Source organism: Nothobranchius furzeri, chromosome 18 (assembly GCF_043380555.1).
Source record: "Nothobranchius furzeri strain GRZ-AD chromosome 18, NfurGRZ-RIMD1, whole genome shotgun sequence".
Classification (NCBI taxonomy): domain Eukaryota; kingdom Metazoa; phylum Chordata; class Actinopteri; order Cyprinodontiformes; family Nothobranchiidae; genus Nothobranchius; species Nothobranchius furzeri.
In genome coordinates, this window is record NC_091758.1 from 12,039,805 (window position 1) to 12,062,290 (window position 22,486).

The 22,486-nt window shown below is 46.0% G+C and overlaps 2 protein-coding genes across 5 annotated transcripts in view; one reads left to right on the plus strand and one right to left on the minus strand.

The window, feature by feature from the left end:
* The window catches only part of si:dkeyp-72e1.9 (syntaxin-binding protein 4), a 113,984-nt gene that overhangs the window by 44,176 nt on the left and 47,322 nt on the right, over nucleotides 1-22,486 (plus strand). For 3 of the 4 annotated variants that reach the window (XM_015968937.3, XM_070546962.1, XM_015968938.3), the window contains exon 3: nucleotides 8,324-8,419. In XM_015968937.3, coding sequence (XP_015824423.3) covers nucleotides 8,324-8,419 — 96 coding nt within the window. Of the gene's footprint in view, nucleotides 1-8,323; nucleotides 8,420-15,286; nucleotides 15,359-22,486 lie in introns of all 4 variants that reach the window. The other variant, XM_054742123.2, reaches the window with a different exon arrangement.
* Nucleotides 1,346-21,508, minus strand: LOC129163734 (uncharacterized). The gene is made up of 2 exons (XM_054742125.2): nucleotides 21,371-21,508; nucleotides 1,346-2,645 (listed from the first exon to the last, which is right to left on the minus strand). Exon 2 carries the CDS (start codon nucleotides 2,637-2,639, stop codon nucleotides 1,464-1,466), a length of 1,176 nt encoding a protein of 391 aa, XP_054598100.2. The 5' UTR covers nucleotides 2,640-2,645; nucleotides 21,371-21,508; the 3' UTR covers nucleotides 1,346-1,463.

Consider the following 22,486-nt stretch of genomic DNA (forward strand, 5'->3'; position numbering starts at 1 on the left):
TTGTTTACGTTCATTTTGAGTGAACCTGGTGACTGCAGAAACCACTCCTTTAAAGCCTGTAACGGCCCCCTAGGAGTGTGCCCAAAAACAAGTTGCGCTGGGCTGTATCCCAGCGACTCCTGCGTAGCTTCTCTAGCTGCAAACAACAAGAAAGGCACACCTTCATCCCACTGTTTAGATGTTGTAAAACAGTATTTCCTCAACAGCGACTTAAATGTTTGGTGCCATTGTTCCAAGACTCCCTGTGATTCAGGATGGTACGGGGCAGACATAATATGTTGGATCCCCAATACTTTTGTGACCTGTTTGAAGAGGTCAGACGTGAAATTTGACCCTTGATCTGTTTGGATCACCCGTGGTAGACCAAAGAGCGAGAAGAAATTTGATAAAGCTCTGATCACACTCTTGGTAGTTATGGTAGCCAATGGTATTGCCTCTGGAAATCTGGTGGCACTGCACATTATGGTCAACAAAAACTTTTTCCCAGACTTTGTGCGTGGCAACGGACCCACACAATCTACGACGACGTGATCAAAAGGCTGTCCTATTACAGGAATGGTTGACAACGGCATCGGTTTAATGGGCTGATTTGGCTTTCCCACCATCAGACACGTGTGGCAGGCTCTGCAAAACTTTGCTATATCCCGTTTCATCCCCGGCCAAAAGAAATGATCTAGGATAGACAAATAAGTTTTCTTCACTCCCAAGTGTCCTGACCATCTACTTTCATGAGCTAAGGCTATTATCTGTCTTCGAAAACACTCCGGTATTACAATCTGGTGTACCACTCCCCAGGGAGCTTTCCCCTCTACTGGATTTTCCCAGCTCCTCATCAGTAGATCGTTTTCCAAAAAGAATGTTGTCGAGAATTTAACAGACGAATGTACTGCATCAAAACACTTCTTTAATGTTTTGTCCCTTTTCTGTTCATCTATTAATGTTGAACGTGAAACCAAACGGTCCTGGGACTCAAAATGTAGATTCTCTTCTGCAACATCTTTATCAGTAACGCCTACATCTGGTAGCTGGTGCATGTCTGAAATACAACTGGAGTCAGAAAACAGATCAGAAAGCCCTTGGAATTCATTTGCCTCATGACGTACAGCTGATCTGGTCACTACACACGATGGAACAATACCTCGTGGGGACATCACACAGGCAACTTTCTCTGGGTGTTCAATGACCTGAGGCACAGGAACAACGGCTCCTCCTGCTATGTCATTTCCCAGCAGCAGATGAACCTCTGCAATAGGTAAAGTTTTACACACAGCCACTTTAAAAACACCTGACACAAGGTTACTTGTGATTTTCACTTCACAAAGTGGACATGACATAACTTCACCCGTCAAACCCTTCAACAACACAGACGTTTCTGTATTGACTGTTGCCTCAGAGGGAAGCGCAGACTCCAGTACCAATGATTGAGATGCTCCAGTATCTCTGAGGATTTTTATTGGCACGCTCTACCCCTCCCCCATACTTATAGAACCCTCCAAAATAAATGGTTGATATGAGGGGTCAAGCAAGCCTGGCCTTTTCTGAGTTTCATCTGATGCAACAAATGCTACCACACGATCATTTTTCCTCTCTCTCCTCTTCAGGATCAGACAATCTTTGACAATATGACCCACCTGGTGACAGTAAAAACACCTTGGTGGACTTGTTTCTGAGTTTCTTTCAAAGTGCCTAGGTTTTACAGCATGCGATCTGTCCCTGACTACTTTTTCCACTTTAACACGGTGGGTTAGCATGAACTCATCAGCCAGAAGTGCTGCAGCTGACAGATTATTCACTTTCTGCTCATTTAAATACAACACTGTTCTTTCAGGAAGACATCTTTTAAACTCCTCCAGTAGAACTAACTCTCGTAATTCGTTCAGGTTGGTCACTTTTGAGGACTGCAGCCATTTATCAAACAGTAAACCCTTCTCTCTCGCAAATTCAACAAATGTTTGCCCCTCATCACGTTTACGTAGAGATCTAAATTTCTGCCTATAAGCCTCAGGTACTAATTCATAGGCATGTAAAACTGCGTCTTTAATAGTATCATAATCCCCACAGTCAGAGACAGATAGAGCAGTCATTACCTCCTGCGCTTTCCCAGACAACTTACATTGAAGGAGAAGAGGCCACACTTCACGCGGCCAACTGAGTGTCGTAGCGATACGCTCAAATGCGGCGAAGTAACTATCCACTTCGGCCTCGCGAAACGGCGGCATCAGCCCCATGCACTTCCCGACATCCAGTCTCTCAGTCGCTGCCAGGGAGCCTCTAGATGCTGCATCAGCACCATGGACAGTTCTCTCAGCCTGCATCTCCAGCTCCATTCGTCTCATCTTTAGTCTCGTGTCAGCTTCCAGTTCGAGTTCCAGTTTGCGAAGCTCGAACTCCCGCCTTCGCTGTTTGTCCTCGGCCTCATATTTCAGGCGTGCGAGTCGCACCTGTAGCCGGGCGTGATCAGGTGACACCGGTCCCGAACCAGGCCGCGGTTCCGGAGACTCTGGATCGTAACGAGGAAGAGTCACTGGGGGAGACTTGGCGACCTTACCCCGCTCTGGAGTCCTCATGATCTCCGCTCCATCCTTGGAATCACCACCCTCAGATGCGCTCCTCGCCTCTTCACCTTCCGCATTGTCCATATCCTGCTGTGAAGGCAAAATAGCAATATCAGCCAAAGGGGAGAGAAGTTTTTTATTTTCCATGAAGGAGATAATCTCGGCCCTGAGATCAGTCTTCAGCATGTGCTGTGAGCCGGCAAGACCAAAGTAGGCAGCTACTTCCAGTAAATCGCTCTTGCGACACTTTTCCAGTTGTCTACGTGAAGGTGCAGCAAGAAAATCTTTCAAAATAAATGTAGACATCGCCTCTCAAAAGCAATGACAAATGACAGAAATGACAAAAGGTTACTATACCAAATACCCCAAACTTATGCCCCCCTCCCGGGCCGAAATCCTACCCACTATTCTGAGTAATAAAACCACAAAATCCCGGACGAGCCCCCATGTTATATCTTCACAACGGAAAAGGGGGGGGGGGGGGGGGTGAGGTTCTAATGTCCCAAAACAAATACAAATGTACCAAAACGGAGTACAGAAGAGCAGCAGCTTCTTTTGACTTTCTTAAGTGCACACACGTCTGTCTGAACGTCTTCTAGGACCAATAGAATGACGTAAACAACAAAATACTTGAGAGTTATAATCTCTTTTTATTACTTATCACACTTAGTGAATGTGCACAATGAAGCAGCTGCGGAGACGAGCTCAAGGTTAAAGAGTCGCTCCCCGTCGGAGCGTCCATGAACTGCTTAAATCCTGTTTGAAGAGGTGAGGCGAGCAATCAGTTCATTTGCTGCAGGTGTGATCCCTGATCCGCGTCCTGGAGATTCCTCCCCTCGATATTTCCGCTGTCTGTCCTTGTTGTGGGGATCCTCCCCCGTTGTCCCGGCAACCCTGCACCTCGTTGCAGCAGGAACTCACGCCCCCACTCTCCTCTCTGCTCTCCTCTTCTCCTCCAAGGACCCGAAGTTGTGTGAAGTCCCCGGTAACAGAGAAAACAATTACTCAAAGCCCATAACACACTCAAACCCTTCATTCCATCTGCTTCAACTGCGACTACAGGACAAGTTCAAAATAAACAAATAAACAACTTTGTAGTGGTTTTGCAGTCGTAGACTTGCTACCCATTTCCCACATTGACTGCGCATGGTGGTCAGAGGGACCAATAGCACCTGCGCCTCGCCTCTGTCAGTGCGCCCCAGAGCAGCTGTGGCTGTAGCTCATTATCACCAGCGTGTGAATGGGTGAATGACTGATAGGCGTGAACTTATTGCTGTTTTTAACGGCCAAGGCGTCATTTTGACCAGTTTTCCATTCAATATTTAATTAATGTCGTCAATAAAAAGAAACATTTGCATGTCCCGGACTTTTCCTTAAACTGTACCTTTTTATTCTATCTGGATTTCATATTTATTGGAAAGAAGACTAACTGAATATGATTGCTGCAAGTCTCTGCAGCAACTCGGGGCTTCAGAGCTGTGTTTATGGAGGGGAGACTGCTATCCAGGCAGGTGGAACGAGGTCAGCCAACACCCAAAGATTCAACAAACTTCTGTGGGCCGGAGAGCGCCAGAAAAAGGAAGGTGATCTGTGCGGGCTGCGAGTTGTAAATAACTCCATTGCCTTATTGTTAACAGTTTAAATAGTTAGAATAATATCATCCTTCCTGCTTTCATAGTTTTTTAGCTTTTCTGATTTTTTAGATCTAGTTTGTGAATTTTTCATACTTGCTTTTTACACATTATTACAAATACACAGTGTGGTGGTATAGTAATTGGTGTTTAGATTTACTATGATAAAGGAAGCATAAACAAGCTAGGTTCTGAACACACAGAAAACTCCCATCTCCTCGCTGGTATCTTTTGTAAATCGGGTTCATTTATTTTTCTAAATATAATCACAAATATCCAAACACGACCCTCAGTTTGCTTCATTCCCAGAACCTTTGTATAGTGACACACTTCAGTCAAAAATATACATGTTTGTAAAAATGCTATTAGTTTTCATTCAGCAACACAGCCCTCAACGATCAGACACTAGTGCAGCCAGTTTCACGCTGCTGTGATAAATAAAACACATAAAAAATATTTTTTTTAATAATGTTAGGAAATGGCATGTGCTAGATGTTTGGCCAGACATTGTTCTATGGAAGCAGGCACAGTAGGATGAGCGTGTGTGAAAATGACAGCATGTGGTGTGTAGTTCTGTGTGAGCCTCGGTAACACTCTTGTCACACACACTGTTGTGTACAGTAACTGGAGCGGGTAGCCTCTAGTGTTGTTTGTGTTTCTGTTTATGGTGCTCGTCAGAATAAACAAAGCACTCGTTAATATTCAAAGATGTTTACTTTTTTGTTCATCTGCACAAAGACGTGTTAGATGATCTAAAGTAGATCTCAATCCCTAGCTTTTGTTTTGTTAGCTTAATCACAGAGCTCTGTATGATGACTGGAGATGGTGTTCTTACCCTCCAGCTAGTGTGGATGTGAACAACCTTCAGGAAGGGGGAGTTTGGGGTAAGGTATACGGGGTGTTCATGGAACCAGTTCTGGACCAGAGCAGCCCGTTGGACTGAGACATTGTCCCTAACCACAACGTACCGCACCTGGTCTACTTGTGGCAATCTGTCGAGCAATGCAAGCGATGGATTAACATAGTAGGGTCCCAGATTTGCATGGTGGTGGAGGACCCCGTTTAGTGTGATAGCAGCACGATGGGTGATCTTTCTCCCTCGCTGCCCTGGCACATTGGTAATTGCCCTGTGTCCTATTACATTTCCTCCTGGTCTAGGGTTAAAGGTTAAATCCAGCCTCATCCACATTCATGTTGAATTTCTGCAGCATCTATGTGAAAGACACTCTGAAACATAGTCAAACACAATGGGATGCTAATTAGTATCTATTTCACAGTATTTGTTTGTACCAGAACATTATGAGCAGGGCACAACACCACACAATACATACCTCCACATACTCATCCCACAGATGTTGACTCTCTAAATTTCTGTCAAATGGTGCCTGATTCAGTTGCTACTTGTGTTTTGATTTTTCTTGAGAATTCAACCTAAAGTCGACAGAGAGACTCGTTAAATGAATCATTGATGACTTAGGCTTGGATTTGTCGCAGCCTGATGCAATTATTGGTCAAAACCATGTTCACAGTGGCAGCCTCTAGTGCACAATGAACATAGGGCCCCTTCCACCTGTATGTAAAACAAATATATGTTAAAATACACACACAACCTGCTGTTAGACGTCACAGTAAACTCGATGTTCTTGATGAAACGTCTGAATCACGCCAGGATCACATCAGCTGCAAGGCGCCGCGAAGCATATCGCTCACGAAATTTGCGCACTGCCCATTGCTCCTGTGTGTGTGTGTGTGTGTGTGTGTGTGTGTGTGTGTGTGTGTGTGTGTGTGTGTGTGTGTGTGTGTGTGTGTGTGTGTGTGTGTGTGTGTGTGTGTGTGTGTGTGTGTGTGTGTGTGTTAGGGGTTGTATCAACTAGTCGACTTCACCCCTCTATAGTGACTTTTTATGCCTGTCATCGACTAGTCGCTGCCACGTGATAATGACCGACAAGATGCAGTCCTCGGAAAAGACAGCAGGTGACAAGCTCCTGCACGTTGCCTCCCGACGCGCTGTGCCAGAGCGTCTGCACTGCCACCCGCGGTAAAACGGACAATTGACCGAATTGTGACCTTTACCCTCTTGCAATTTAACCTTCCCCTCACCCCGATCCTAACCTTAACCAGCTTGCGCATGCAAAGCTCTGATCGTTGACGCGCTCCAGACATCTGGGTCCTGAGCACGGCCACAGTAACATTATCAAATCAGGTGTCGCCACCTCAAAAACAAATTTAACACGCGGTCGTTCATGTCGGCTCATTTCCTTTTATGTTTTCTGTCTTTTATTTGTGCCCGATGCGTTTCGCTGCTGTGGGGCGGGGCACATCACCTGTTTTGTCCTCCGGTGACGCACCTCACTGGTGCGGCCGGCACGCACTCCGCTATATTTGCAGTCGGTAGATCTTTTAGAACTGCAGTTCAAAGGTAACTCATAAGGTGAATACATATGAACCCAGGTAGCAGTTTTTCTTTAGGATTGAGAGGAGATGCAGGAAGATAATAAACAGAAAGGACAGAAAAATAGTCAAATAAAAACAAGTTAGTTTTTGTACCTGGTGGTTGCAACAAACAGACACCATTGAAGGTAATCAGAAGTGAGGAACAGAAAATGAAATAATTATTTTAATGTTTAGAGCAACAGGAACTCTGAGAGGCTGCAGGAGCATCAGTGAGTTTGCCGCCGCCGCGCAGGGGGAGGGGGGAGAGGGCTGAAGCAGGGGGAGGGGGGAGAGGGCTGAAGCAGGGGGAGGGGGAGAGGGCTGAAGCAAGATGCAGAAACTACCGTTGTTAAAAGAAATGTTTAACTTAGAAAATGTGGGCGCAATTTTAATTGTCAAAAACTCCAGCGAACCAACCCGCTTCAGGTGTATGATGTCATCAACGACTAGTCAAAGTCGACTCGATTTTCATTACTTGACTGTCGTGTCGACTTTAAAAAAAATTCATGCAGCCCCTAGTAGGAAGAGAGGCAGATGAAGTGATGCACCCATCATGCCTAGTGCCAGCCGCTGTCTTCAGCCAGCCTCAGGAGCAAATCCACCACCAGGTAGGCTACTGCTAATTGTCAGAACGAGATGCTCGCTTTCAAACAGAATTTATATCCTCCTTGAAAAGTCGTCAAATAAAATATTTGATTAATCGAGAGTGGATCTGATAGAATATTCGAATACTAAAATATTCACTAGCTGTAGCCCTATGCAGGAGATAGGTGTAGGAGACTATTTTCATGTTCAGTCTGCATGAAAAACGGAGTGACTGATTATTTTATATATATTCTAATTTCCCTCTGGGATTAATAAAGTATCTTTGATTTTGATTTGATTGATTGTGTTCAGAAATAACCATTGAAATGTTTTGTCAGCGAACTACACCTTTAAAATGAAAAGGAATCTTTATCCTGCAAGTCCGACTTTAACCACATCTGGTGATACGAAAGCACAGTAGTGACACATTATGATCGATACGCGAACAGGGGGAGAGGTGAGGTGTATTTTCCATTATCAGAATTGTACTTTTATTTGTGTCTGGTAAAACCCTTTTTCCTCTTTAACTTCCTGTGGGCTTCTCTATCACCAGGCCAAGCAAGTTTTTGGGGATTGATGTCACAGTGCTAAACACGCACTCACCCAGTAAACATGTCCGCCTGGGTCCCAATGTGGAATCCTTTTAGGCCAAAATGTGGTCCACAAAGGTTTGCCCAAAGTGGGACCCACAGCTGAAATATATGGCACATGAGGGTCTCATTATTTGGGACCATGTAGGGGCCCAACAGGGCTTGGTTTGCAAATGTGGGCTGCCCCCTTTGGTCCCATGAAAGTGGGACCCTCATATGCATTTAACAGTGGTACCATGGCCCGCGCATGTGGTCTTCCCACTAAAGCCCCTCTGTGGCCCACTGCTGTGGGACGCTAATTGAACTAAATTGATCGAATCAAATCCACTGTAATCCGAGCTATGATTGAGGCTTTTATTCGTTTTTTATTTGTCTGTCTGGGTGCTTAAAGTTTTTGTCAGTGAGTGTAGATCTAACAGCTAATTATGCCTTTCTGAGCATTCTGCTTCTGTTGGGTCTGACTCTGGGAATGATTAAAAATCTAGAGAAATTCCACTGAGGGGCCTTTGTTCGTTTTTCCTTCTAACAGGAATTAAAGTCATCGGTGGTGTCAAGGAGCAAACAGGAGAAGAGTTTGGAGTCTACGTCAAAAGGATTTTACCTGGTGGCCTTGCTGCAATTGATGGTGAGTCAGGCACATGTTTTTGTTTGTTTCATATATTTCATAATATCCAATGTGTGCAAAATATCTAATTACATATGAATGCTGAGAGATTTCAGTTTGTAAGGCTGAGTTCAGTTATACTCACAGTGAGCCTCCGTCATCAGTGAGAAACAGGAAATCACATGTGATCTCTAAAGTATTCATTTGTACAATAGTGCAGAAAATAAATATTTGGTCAGTAACAAAAGTTCAACTCCATACTTTGTAATGTAACCTTGGTTGGCAATGACAGAGGTCAAACATTTCCTGTAGGTTTTCACCAGGTCAGCACACACTGTTGCTGCTGTCCTGGGCTGTTCTTCCATACAGATCTTTTCTAGAGCTGTGATGTTTTAGGGTTGTTGCTAGGCAACACAAACATTCAACTCCCACCACAGGTTCTCTATTGGATTGAGGTCTAGAGACTGGCTAGGCCATTCCAGAACATAGCTACTCCTTGGTTACCTGGGTGGTGTGTTTGGGATCATTTCCATGCTGGAAGATCCAGTCATGTTTCATCTTTGATTCTCTCACTGGTGGAAGGAGGTTTTTGCCCCAAAATCTAACAAACTCATTCATCCTTTCCATAATATGGGTTATCGTCCTGTCCTCTTTGGAGAAAAGCAACTCCAAAGCATGATGTTTCCACCCCCATGCATCACTGTGGGTATGATGTTCCTGGCATGCAACACTGCGAGTGGCATTTATTCCAAGGAGTTCTATTTTCTCTTCAGGTCATTGACAGGTTCTCCATGTGTTGTTCTAGGCTGTTTCTTCACTGTTCTCAAGATCGTTTGTACCCGTCTTAGTGAGCACGAGCATGGAGCCCCAGGTCTAGAGAGGTTTTCAGTGAACTTGTATTTATTCCATTTTCTAATCATTTATCCAGAGTTTGACTCTTCTGACTAAGCTGATAGCCTGTTGTATTTTGGCCCATCCCAGTCTTGTGCAGGTGTACAGCCTTGTCCCTGGTGTCCTCACACAGCTCTCTGGTCTCAGTCATGGTGGAGGTTGGAGTTAGTGATGGGACAAGTGAAGCTGAGGCTTTAAGACTTCTACCGAGTGCAACAGGGGCATGTCTATGAAGCCTTGATTTAACTGCAGTGTTAGTGGCAGCCTTTGGTAGTCTTGTCTTCTTGTATCACTGTTGTTACAGTGGGTGCGTGGATTTATATATATTTGTGTGTGTGTGGGGGGGGGGGGGAGGGGGTAGTTTGGGGTTGTTTGTGGTTTCTTCCTATTTTTTTCTGAAAATGTAGAGGTAGAACATTATGTAAGGGATTTCTCGTAACCATGCATTCTAGAAATAAGTGTACCATCTGTATCACAGACCCCACCGCTAGCTCTAATGTCATTTGTGTAATCCCCCACTTTTGAAACCAAAATTATTTCCTTGAATGAAAAAAATGGATACATAATGTGAAGAAAAGCATAAACCACAATCCATTAGCTACAGTCGAAGGGACAGCGGGTGGTGAGAATCGTGATTAGAAATGAAAAAGAACAGCATTAAACAAATAATCCACTTATTTATTGTACCGGTTGGACATGATGTCTATTAGGATGAATTGTCTGTCATGTTTCAACTCCAGCAGCAAATGTCACTATATGAGGTGGAGTAAACAGAGCACTAAATTTGTCTCCACTAACGATGTCACCTTATTCGGGCTTGCTAACAACACACACTTATCTTTGGTCCACAAACAACAGCTTCCACCTGGTTCTGATTAGCTCTGAGCTTCAAAAAATCTGGTGACCCTTGATTGGCTGCATTTGACTCTTTCAACCACACTTAACTTTTGTGTATATGCTCTTGCATGGGCATCATGCCGATTAGCATTTTACCTCACAGGTCAGAGGATCTTTCATTGATTTACAATCAAAGAGTCGGAGTACCCGGCTCGGAGGGTTACCAGGTTCCCACCCTGGAGCCAGGCCCGGGGTTGGGGACCGTGAGCGAGCGCCTGGTGGCTGGGCTTTCGCCCATGGGGCCCAGCCGGGCCCAGCCCGAACCGGATACATGGGCTCATCCAACTGTGGACCCACCACCCGCAGGAGGAACATGAACGGTCTGGTGCAGTGTGGATCGGGTGGCAGACCGAGGCGGGAGCCTTGGAGGTCCGATTCCCGGAAAAGGAAACTGGTTTTTGGGACATGGAACATCACCTCTCTGGCGGGGAAGGAGCAGGAGCTTGTGGCAGAGGTTGAGCAGTACCGGCTAGATATAGTCGGACTCACCTTAACACATAGCATTGGCTCTGGAACCCAAGTCCTTGAGAGGGGTTGGACACTCTCCTTTGCTGGAGTTGCTCCGAGTGAGAGGCGGAGGGCTGGGGTTGGCTTTTTGTTAGCCCCAAGACTCTCTGCCTGTGTGTTGGGGTTTACCCCGGGGGACGAGAGGGTAGCTGCCCTGCACTCTCGGGTTGGGGAACGGATCCTGACTGTTGTTTGTGCTTATGGGCCAAATATCAGTTCAGAGTACCCACCCTTTTTGGAGTCCCTGGGACGAGTGCTAGATAGTGCTCCATCAGGGGACTCCATTGTCCTGCTGAGGGACTTCAATGCTCATGTGGGCAATGATGGCATGACCTGGAGGGGTGTGATTGGGAGGAACGGCCCGCCTAATCTGAACTCGAGCGGTGTTTTGTTATTGGACTTCTGTGCAAGCCGCAGTTTGGCCATAACGAACACCATGTTCGAACATAAGGATGCCCATCGGTACACTTGGTACCAGGGCAGCCTAGGTCGCAGGTCGATGATAGACTTTGTAGTCGTATCATCTGACCTGCGGCCGTATGTTTTGGTCCCCCGAGTGAAGAGAGGAGCAGAGCTGTCAACTGATCACCACCTGGTGGTGAGTTGCATCAGAGGGCCGGGGAAGATGCCGCGTAGACCTGGCAGACCCAAACGCATAGCGAGGGTCTGCTGGGAACGCCTGGCAGAAGAACCTGTCAAGACGGTCTTCAACTCCCACCTCCGGCAGAGCTTTGACTGCGTCCCGAGAGCAGGGGAGGGGACATTGACTCCGAGTGGGCCTTGTCCCACTCTGCGATTGTTGAGGTGGCTGTTGCTAGCTGTGGTCGCAAGGTGGCTGGTGCCAGTCGTGGTGGCAACCCCCATTCCCGCTGGTGGACACCAGAGGTTCGGGGAGCCGTCAGGCTGAAGAAGGAGGCCTACAGGGCGTGGCTGGTCTGTGGGTCTCCAGAGGCAGCAGACAGGTACCGGATAGCCAAGCGGGGTGCAGCAGTGGCAGTTGCCGAGGCAAAATCTCGGGCATGGGAGGAGTTTGGTGAGGCCATGGAGAAAGACTATCGATCGGCTCCAAAGAGGTTCTCGCAAATTGTCCGGCGCCTCAGGAGAGGAAGGCAGCAACTCGCTCACACTGTTTACAGTGGGGATGGGGAGCCGCTGACGTTAACTGGGGCTATAGTCGGACGGTGGAAGGAATACTTTGAGAAGCTCCTCAATCCCACCTACATGCATTCCGAGGAGGAACCAGGCCCGGGAGACCTGGGGATGGACTGTCCAATCTTGGGGTCAGAAGTTGCTGAGGTAATCAAACAAGTACACAGTGGTGGAGCCCCGGGAGCGGATGAGATTCATCCTGGGTTTCTCAAGGCTATGGATGTTGTCGGGCTGTCGTGGTTGACACATCTCTGCAACATTGCGTGGTCATCGGGGGCAGTTCCTGTGGAGTGGCAGACCGGGGTGGTGGTCCCCATCTTTAAGAAGGGTGACCTGAGGGTGTGTTCCAACTATAGGGGGATCACACTCCTCAGCCTCCCTGGAAAGGTCTACTCCAAGGTACGAGAGAGGAGGGTCCGATCGATCGTTGAATCTCAGATTGAGGAGGAGCAATGTGGTTTTCGTCCTGGCAGTGGAACTGTGGACCAGCTCTTTACCCTTGCAAGGGTGATGGAGGGAGCATGGGAGTTTGCCCAACCAATCCACATGTGTTTTGTGGATTTGGAGAAGGCTTATGACCGTGTCCCCAGGGTCACCCTGTGGGGGGCGCTCCAGGAGTATGGGGTGGGTAGCTTTCTGTTAAGGGCCATTCAGTCCCTTTACCAGAGTTTAGTCTGCATAGCCGGTAGTAAGTCTGACCTGTTCCTGGTGAGGGTTGGACTCTGCCAGGGCTGCCCTTTGTCACCGGTTCTGTTCATTACCTATATAGACAGAATTTCTAGGTGCAGCCGTGGTGTGGAGTGTGTCGAGCTTGGTGGCAGGAGAATCTCGTCTCTGCTTTTTGCGGATGATGTGGTCCTCCTAGCTTCATCCAGCTCCAGCCTTCAGCTCTTGCTGGGTATGTTCGCAGCCGAGTGTGAAGCGGCTGGGATGAGGATCAGCACCTCCAAATCTGAGACCATGGTTCTCGACTGGAAAAGGGTGGCTTGCCAACTCCGGGTCGGGAGAGAGGTCTTACCTCAAGTGGAGGAGTTTAAGTATGTTGGGGTCTTGTTCACGAGTGAGGGTAGGATTCAATTCAATTCAATTCAATTGTATTTATATAGCACCAAATCAGGACAAGAGTCGTCTCAAGGCACTTCACGTAATAAACATTCCAATTCAGGTCAGGTCATTAAGCCAATCAGAAATAATTTTTCCTATATAAGGAACCCAGCAAATTGCATCAAGTCACTCTGTAGGGTGGCCGGGCTCAGCCTTAGAGATAGGGTGAGGAGCTCGGACATTCGGGAGGGACTCGGAGTAGAACTGCTGCTCCTCCGGATCGAAATGAGTCAGTTGAGGTGGTTTGGGCATCTGGTCAGGATGCCTCCTGGACTCCTCCCTGGGGAGGTGTTTCGGGCATGTCCTGCCAGAAGGAGGCCCCCGGGTTGACCCAGGACACGTTGGAGAGGATACATCTCCAATCTGGTCTGGGAACGCCTTGGGGTCCTGCTGGAGGAGCTGATGGAGGTGGCCGGGGTGAGGACGGTCTGGAGCTCCCTAGTTGGGATACTGTCCCCGCGACCCGGACCCAGATAAGCGGAGGAAGACAACGACAACGACCTCACAGGCCAGTCATTCAGTGTGTCCTGGACTGGTCATACCCAAGTGGTCCCTCAAGGCCACCCTGGGCCAGATTACCCAATCACATTGCCTGTCCTACTGTCGGGTGCCCGTCCCATTTACCGGTTCCGTTAGAACTTATGAGACGGTGCATCCATCAGGGTTCTAGGGGATGTCGGCGAGTTTTATCGTACTAGATCCGGGTTTGGACCACCTAATTAGAATCTTGTCTTTTATTTTAAAGGTGAAATGACTTGCACGAATAGCAATCCCCAGAGTAGTCCACTTCTTTTAAACTCGTTACCTTTTGGTTAAGATACTAGAGAGAAGTCTGGAGGCAAGCCAAGCCTCTCAGCAATTGTTTGGGTTATCCGGATTAATTGCGCCTCTAACAGCTTATGTGGGAGGTTGGTAACTATAAAATGATTTATGCTAGTTGATCAGGCTAACATAAGTTTATCAATTTATTTAATCAATCCAACCTTCCAGCTGGTAGAGACTTTTTCAACCTGCAATCAGAGCCAAAAATAACCTCTAATATTCTGATTTTATCGCCCTTAAGATAACTCGTTACTCGCAAGGAGGGGGGAGTTAAAACTCCCCTTATCTTAAGGTTTCTTTATATTATTTTATTATAAACTGTAAAGTAAGTCCTGATAATTCAGAGACCTATGATCGACATGCTTACCTCTGTGCAATTATGGCCAGGGCCCCCAACCGTGAAGCTTTAGAGAAAACCTGAAATAATCAGGATTATGTTTCTTTTCCAAAAAAGTTTATTACAAAATAGAAAAATACAAAAATGAGTAAGTATAAGAACAGACCGCTATCCCCCAAGGAGGAATTAGTTCAAAATGATTAAATAAGAGTTAGTTTACACTAGCCCCTGTCTTCTGAGAATCTCCCCAGCTCTCGTCTTGGAATCTCCCCAAAAACTCTCCCAGCCCGATCTGAGCTGCATCCTTTTATATCATTCCTGAGACTGCTCTAAACAATTTAAGAGTCACAAGTCATTCTCTCCTGACAGTTTAGGTCAAGGGGTCATTTACCAAATACACTTTTTTAGCTCTACATAAGACATTTGGTATCATTTTCACTACATGCAGTATTCACATGAGGGCACAAAAGTTCATGTTGCACTCCTGGAATGGGAGCACAGGTCATAAATCTTCATGTTGGTAGCAAATTGTAGATCTTCCTTTAGCATTCCTGAGGACTTCTGGGTCCAGATGGACTGTCCTTACTCCATTCCAGTCCTTCTTTTCCCGCCAGAGGTGGAGTTAGGGGCGGGGCCATGGGTGGATCCATGGGTAGATCCAGAGAAGCCAGCCTGCCTTTTGACCCTTTGCCTAGTTCTGTCCTTGCCAGCAAGTCCTGAACTATTGTCCTCTTGACCCTTGTGTGACCCTTGTCTCTGACCACTGTTTCTAAGCCTTGACCGGCCAGGACTCGCAACACTACCACTGCTATGCTGACGGTCAGACTGAAAAAAGTCAACACAATTATTGGATAATCTCTTGTGAGTTCAACATAAATAGAACATGACAACATTGTCATGACCTACTTTCTCTCTGCCATAAATGATGGATATGGGGCATAGACTCTCCAGTTTTCTGTTTTGGGAGACTCCTTCAGCATCTTTGTATTGGATCAGAGGTTTCCTGTCATTACAGCTAACCAACCTTTGGAATCCGGTTTTCTAATCAGTTAAACTGCAAAATATACAGTAGCTCCAAGTTTTTATTTACAAAATAAGATCAGGCAATCTTCTTCTGTACCAGTCTTTAAAACTAAGCTGAAAACCCCATTTCTTTTTTGCTGGCTTTTTTTTTTTCACAGGTCCTGCCCGGTAAAGCAACCAGAATTGATGTCTGAGTGCCGAAGACAAGCCTTGCAGTTTTACTCTCACAGGTGGAGCGTTAGAAGCACAGTTTTCATGCCCCATGTGATATCAAAACTTTATAAGAAATGTACTGAGTTATTTTAAATCCCAACGGACATGGAGACAGAAATGAAAGAGCTTCTAGACCTGCAGAAAAAGAGAGAAAAAAGGGGCACATACACAAAAAATACAACAGAACCAAAATTTCATTGCGCTAACGAGGATATACACTCACTGGCCACTTTATTGGGTACACCGGTCCAACTGCTTGATAACGCAAATTACTAATAAGCTGGTCACATGGTGGCAACTCAATGCATTTAGGCCTCTAGACATGGTTGAGTCGATCTGCTACAGTTCAAACCGAGCTTCAGGATGGGGAAGAAAGGTGATTTAAGTGACTTCGAACATGGCATGGTTGTTGGTGCCAGACGGGCTGGTCTGAGTATTTCAGAAACTGCTGATCTTCTGGGATTGTCACCCACAACCATCTCTAGGGTTTACAGAGAACGGTCCGAAAAAGGTAAAACATCCAGTGAGCGGCAGTTCTGTGGGCGAAAATGCCTGTCGAGCTGATAGAAAGGCAACAGTAACTCAAATGACCAGATGTTACGCTCCAGGCTGTCTAGGGGGCCTGGGGTAACAATGAGGACGCATGTTCTCATGGTAAAAGTAACAAAACAACATTTATTTACATAAATATAAACTCAAAACACAGATTAACAAGACACATCAGCAGCAACACAAAACAAGTAACAACTAAACTCTCATATTAACCAAATTAATACAAAAACCACGAAAGACCATCACGATTTCCCTTTTTCTGAGTGATGTCTTATAAAAGCAAACGAAGGGGTAAAGTGTCCTTTACCCCTAAAAGGCGAACAGCTAAACACAGAGAGTTAAGCTCTCAAAGTTGTTACATAAAACTTAACAAAACCAAAAGCTGCTGAGGAGACAACAGACCAGAGAGAACCTCCCTGGCCTGCTGCTCCCTGAACTGAGGGCTGGCTGACTTTTATGCTGCTGGTCATCAGGATCAGCTGAGAGAATCTAACCGGGAGGCAATCTAGAGAGATTGGAGCCAGGTGCTGCATCTCCTCTCTCTCACACACACAGGGAAAAACCCAAATGGCTCTGAGCCGTAACACCAGAGGTGTGACCAAGTCACTGCTTTGCAAGTCACAAATATGTCACAAGTCTTTCCAGTCAAGTCTCCAGTCAAGTCCAAGTCAAAGAGAACCAAGTCTAAGTCGGGTCCAAAGTCAATGATCTGGAAGTCCAAGTCAAGTCCAAGTCAAGTCCAAGTCCTAAACTTTGAATTTTCAAGTCATAATCAAGTCATCTGTCCAACTTCAATTTAATGGCAATGATAATAAATAAATCCCAGAAATAAAGCTTCTTAAAGCTTCATTTATTTGCTCAAACAAGCAAAAAGTGCAACTGAAGTTGTTTATAAACAAAGTGCTGCTGCAGTTAGCCATACAAGATCAAACCCAGAACGAAGAATGGTTTATGATTTTTGTCCATGTCGTGCTACTTTTGTGCTAAAATATCAAATATGCTCAAGTCATCATCAAGTCAACAGATGCAAATCGATTCAAGTCGCAAGTCATTGGCGTTCAAGTCTGAGTCAAGTCCTAAGTCTTTATAGATTGTATTAAGTCAAGTCAGAAGTCATTAAAATAATGACTCGAGTCTGACTCAAGTCCAAGTCATGTGACTCGAGTCCACACCTCTACAAATAACCACTCATTACAACCAAGTTATGCAGAAGAGCATCTCTGAACACACAACATGTTGAACCTTGAGGCAGATGGGCAACAGCAGCAGAAGACCTCGCCAAGTGTCACTCCTGTCAGCCAAGAACAGGAAACTGAGGCTACAATTCACACAGACTCACCAAAATTATACAGTAGAAGATTGGAAAAATGTTGCTTGGTCTGATGAGTCTCAATTTCTGCTGTGACATTCAGATGGTGGGGTCAGAATTTGGCGCCAACAACATGAAAACATGGGTTCATCCTGCCTTGTTTCAGTGGTTCAGGCTGCTGGTGATGGTGTAATGGTATGGGGGACATTTTCTTGGCAAACTTTGTGTGTAGTACACATGCTTTTGTATGTAAGGTTTTTCTGTAGGAGGTCCCAATAGTGAGTTTGAGGGGGCACAGACCTGCCCCCTAAGACCTGTGGAAGATGGAGGAGATCCAAGCCCCAGAGATCCAGAGGTCTCCCCCAGAGCACGGAGACCCTAGGGAGAACTCTACCGGAACAGCCCCAACCTCCCTCTCGACAATCACAGAGGACCACCCTGAGGGGGCCAACCAACAACTGTGTCAGAAGCCCAGGAGATAACAGCAAGAATACATGTCATACACTCACTCACACTCCCCATAAACACCCTAAATGGTCCCATTCATACTGGAGCAATGAGGAGTAGGCAACCCCACCCAACCCAGAGCAAAGCAACCCACCACCCCAGACCCCAACCAGACACCAGCTCCCAATCCTAGCCTCCAGCCCCGAGCAACAAACCAAGAACAGAGATGTGAGAAGACCTTTAGACTCCATCCTCCTGCTCTGGGGAGGCCATACAGATATCGACCGAAATACACCCCCCAATCCCTCACTGTCTTGGTGCAATGGGCATCGGCACATGAGGCAAGGCTGCGTGAATAGATCCTTCCCTCCAGATGCAGTTGAGTGTGCTCACCCCCAAAGCCCTAATTATGCATTTACGTGGAATTTCATTGGTGGGAGTGATCACACAGGCTGCCACGGGACTGCAGAGATAGGAACCACACCCGCACCCCGTGGACATAGCCACACCCCAAGGCCCTATGTGCGTGGTGTGTATGTGGTGATGTGATGAAGCAGGAAGAAGGACATTTCTGAGGATGGGAGAAGAGACTGGGGGTGCTAAGCCCCCCCCCCCCCCCCCCCCCCCCCCAAGGATATAGGTTCCTTGCTAGCCCCAATAGGCACCCCAATTCCCAAAACCCAACTGGAGCGTGAAGATCCCAGCCCATCTAGCCAGGGTCCACAGCATCAGTATCACAGATCTCCAAGGAGCCCATGGTCGCCATCTCAGCTCCATCCCAGCACAATATCTACTTCCACCCCTGCATTTGGTCAACTTCCATACTACATAAGACATCAGACACTCAGGCAGAGTTGGATCCTCCACAACAGTAACATATAGGGATGCACCAATTACAGTTTTTGGCCGATAACCGATCTTGAGAAAAACCTGACTTGCCAAGACAGATTTTGTCTTAACTAAAAGCAGATTACGTCAATGTTTCGATTTCCTTTTTTTGAGAAAACCAATATGAATGCTCATGAAACAATAACAGTTTCAACTGGACATGAGGTAATGTTCTCAAATACAAATGAACATATTTAGTATTTCTGTTTGAACTACAAAATCATATTTGTTCCTTTAGAATTTCATTTTTCTAATTTGTAAACAAAACTTTTGTACCTGTTTTGACACACTTGTCCAAAAAATATTCTATAGCAATGATTTGTTTTAACATTAACTAGGGGTGCACCGATTGCCGTTTTTGGCCGATTACCGATCTTGAAAAAAAAACCTGAGATTGGGGCCAATAGATCGGTTGGTCGATAGATCAGTGTTAAATCTGGTTTTCAGGTTTGAGACCGAGTTCATTTTCAAAATCTGGCTTTGATCTTGGTTTGGTGTCTGAGGATGTGGCCCACCGTTTTGCAGATAGAGACAAGATATGCTGCATCAGGACTAGGGGGCGCGTCCCCCACTGTGGGAACCACTGGTCTTGCTGTAGATGTGTGTCTCTGTGGTAAACCAGAAGCAGCTCATTGAAGGCACCAGAACATATTGGTTTTACTTTAAACATTCTGTTATTACAGTCTTTTTGTTACACCCAACCTAACTAAGAATACTACCCAAAGACATTTCCTTAAGTAAAAAGATAGTTGAATTTAAGCATTTTCATTTCCACCATCATTTCATATTTTATTATTATTATAGATAGTAATAATAATAATAATAATCAAGGACACTGTACAGAATAAAAACACAAATCATTCAATAAAACAAAAGTAAACATAAGGACAAAATAAGCAGAACAAATAAACAAAGATAACAAACAAGGCACTCTAAAATTCAAGGTTGATATGTGGTTATGAAGAGGTGAGTATTGAGTTGTGTTTTGAATTCTGTGAATGAGTTCATGTTCTTGATGAGAGGGGAAGGGAGCTCCAGAGTTTGGGAGCAGTGCAACTGAAGGTTCTACTTCCATGGTGCTGAGACGGAAGGAGGGCGCAAAGAGATGAATGGAGGTGGACCTGAGGGAGCGGGACGTGGTGACAATGTGAACGAGATCTGGGAGGTAGTGAAGGGCGAGGTTATGGATGGCCTTGAAGGTGAGAAGCAGCATCTTGAAGTCAATCCTGGTGTGCACTGGAAGCCAATGGAGCTGCTTGAGGATGGGGGTGATGTAATGAGAGATGGGAGTTTTAGTGACAATGCATGTTGCTGCATTCTGAACCAACTGCAGCTTACGGAGGGTTTTCTGAGGGAGGCCTGAGAGAAGAGATTTGCAGTAATCGATACGTGATGCAACCAGACTATGGATGAGGATAGAAGCAGAGTGGAAGTTAAGGGAGGGGCAAAGACGATTAATGTTACGAAGATGGAAATAAGCTGACCGTGTGATGCTATTGATATGAGATTTGAAAGATAGTGTGCTGTCGAGGATGACACCCAGACTCTTGACCTGGGGAGAGGGGGAAACTGAGGTGTTGTCAATGATGAGAGAGAAACTGTCAAATTTTGAAAGGGTGTTCTTGGTACCAACCAAAAGAAGTTCTGTTTTGTCTGTATTTAATTTTAGGAAGTTTGAACTGAACCAGGATTGTATTTCTTCAAGGCAGGTGATGAGGGAAGAGGGAGAAAGTGCAGAATTTGGCTTACTGGACAGATAGAGCTGGGTGTCATCCGCGAAGCAGTGAACATGAATATTGAGTCTGTGGAAAATATTGCCAAGGGGATGAATGTATGTAATGAAAAGGAGGGGCCCCAGGACAGAGCCCTGGGGCACACCAGAAGAGACAGGAGTGGGCTGTGAGCAGGAGGATTTGAGAGTGAAGAACTGAGTGCGACCTGATAAGTAAGACTGGAACCACTGAAGAGGGATGTTAGCAATGCCGATGGAGGATAACCTATGGAGGAGAATGGAATGAGATATTGTATCAAAGGCCGCACTCAGATCAAGGAGGACCAGGATGGGTAGTAGACCGGCATCAGCAGCAATGTGGAGATCGTTTGTTATTTTGAGGAGGGCTGTTTCTGTGCTATGAAGTGGATGGAAACCGGACTGGAAGGGTTCATAGGAGTTTAGGGTCGGATGGGCGTGGAGCTGGGTGGCGACTATTTTTTCTAAGATTTTGGAGAGTAGGTTGGAGATGGGGCGGAGATTAGTAAAAATGATAGGACCCAAACCAGGTTTTTTAAGTATTGGAGTAACTGCTGACTTTTGAAGATAGAGGGAACAATACCGGAGGAAATGGATGCATGTATGAGAGTGGAGATGAGAGGGAGCAGGGAGGAGAGGCAGGATTTAACCAAGGCCGTGGGAAGGGGGTCAAGAAGGCAGGTAGAAGGCTTTGACTTGTGGATAATGTTACAAGCCAATTTACCGGGCTCGCTCCACTCTTCTAGATGTTATTAGAATCTCAGGGTTTGACTTGTAATCGGTATAGTGAGCGTGGCATCAGTTACCAACAAACACCCTTACTCTGTAGAGAGTTGATTAGCACATCACCAATTTTCCCAGGGCTTCTAATTCTGACCAAAATTTGTTTAAGTAGAAATAAGGAGGCTCAAACACACCTACACACACCCTCAGTCCATGAAGCTTATGTACACTTCAGGTTAAGACCCTTTCCAGCTGTTCCTTTTATGCTGAGGAGACAACTGACTTTACCTGTAGCCTAGGATGGAGGAAACGACTTGTATCAACAACACCTTGGGACAGCATTTACAACTAGCATCTCACCTTTGCTCGGTTACCGACAGGAGGAGACCCCACTCGTAAATCCTTTTTTCGTTCCTCGAATCCGAGGAACTAGGTTTTATTTCACACAGATGAAAAAAGAATAATAATCCAAACGAAACCCCGACACAGCGGGTTAAAAAGTGAAACAACTCTTTGCCAAAAACCCGAGTTATAGCAAAGTTGAGCTGAATGAGCTCTCCAAAAATGACACCAGGTCAGATTATCACAGACAAAAAGCTCAACGCAAAAGCTTCCTTCTTTCCATCTCTCTACCTCACACACTCCCCATCAAAGGCAATCTCCTTCACAGACTCAGCAACTCTCTTTTATTCACTCTGTCCTCCTCCCCTCTGCATTCTTCAGGGGTTGCATCTCCATGGCAACACCTCCCGCTTCTGGGACTCCACGTCTGGTCACATGATCTTCCTCTTCTTCTTGTTACTTCTCCAGCGGCCCCGAAGAGACCATAAACCTTGGATGCCATGATGTCACCTTTTCTTCTCCCAGTCTTCATCCGTTCACTTGTTTCTTCTTCTCAGCACCTCCTGCAGGCGTTCCTCTTCTCCTCTTCCTCTTCTCTACATGCTGTTGACATTAGCCCAACGTTGCCCCTCCTTCTTATCAGCCTTCTCTGTAGCGTGGGGGAACAGTGAATCTTCTCCTTCTTGCTTGTTTAGTGGGCTCATCGGTTTTAAGAGTACGTGATCTGTTTTTATAACTATTAGCTGGTGCACCTGGACTTTCTTCAGGACAAGCCCCTTTGCCTCCTCCACTTCTCTGCAGGTCAAAAGGTTACCACAGAACCGTGGGGCCGAAACAGTTCAGAATATTTACGACTTCAGGGGTGATAAGAGACAAGGCTGTAGGGACACACACACACGGATACACTTTGGAAGGCCCTCTAATTGATTTCACATAGACATAATCCAGACTTAATTCCATACATTAACAAGTCGGATTATACCCCATACAACAGATAATATCTGATATCTCAGAAGCACTGGGAAGATGGAAAATGGAGTGTAACTGTGTTGATTTGGGAGGATCATGTGGGGAGGTAGGGGGAGGCTTTGGTTGATTGCATGGTGAATGTTGATCATTTTCTCATTAAAGAAC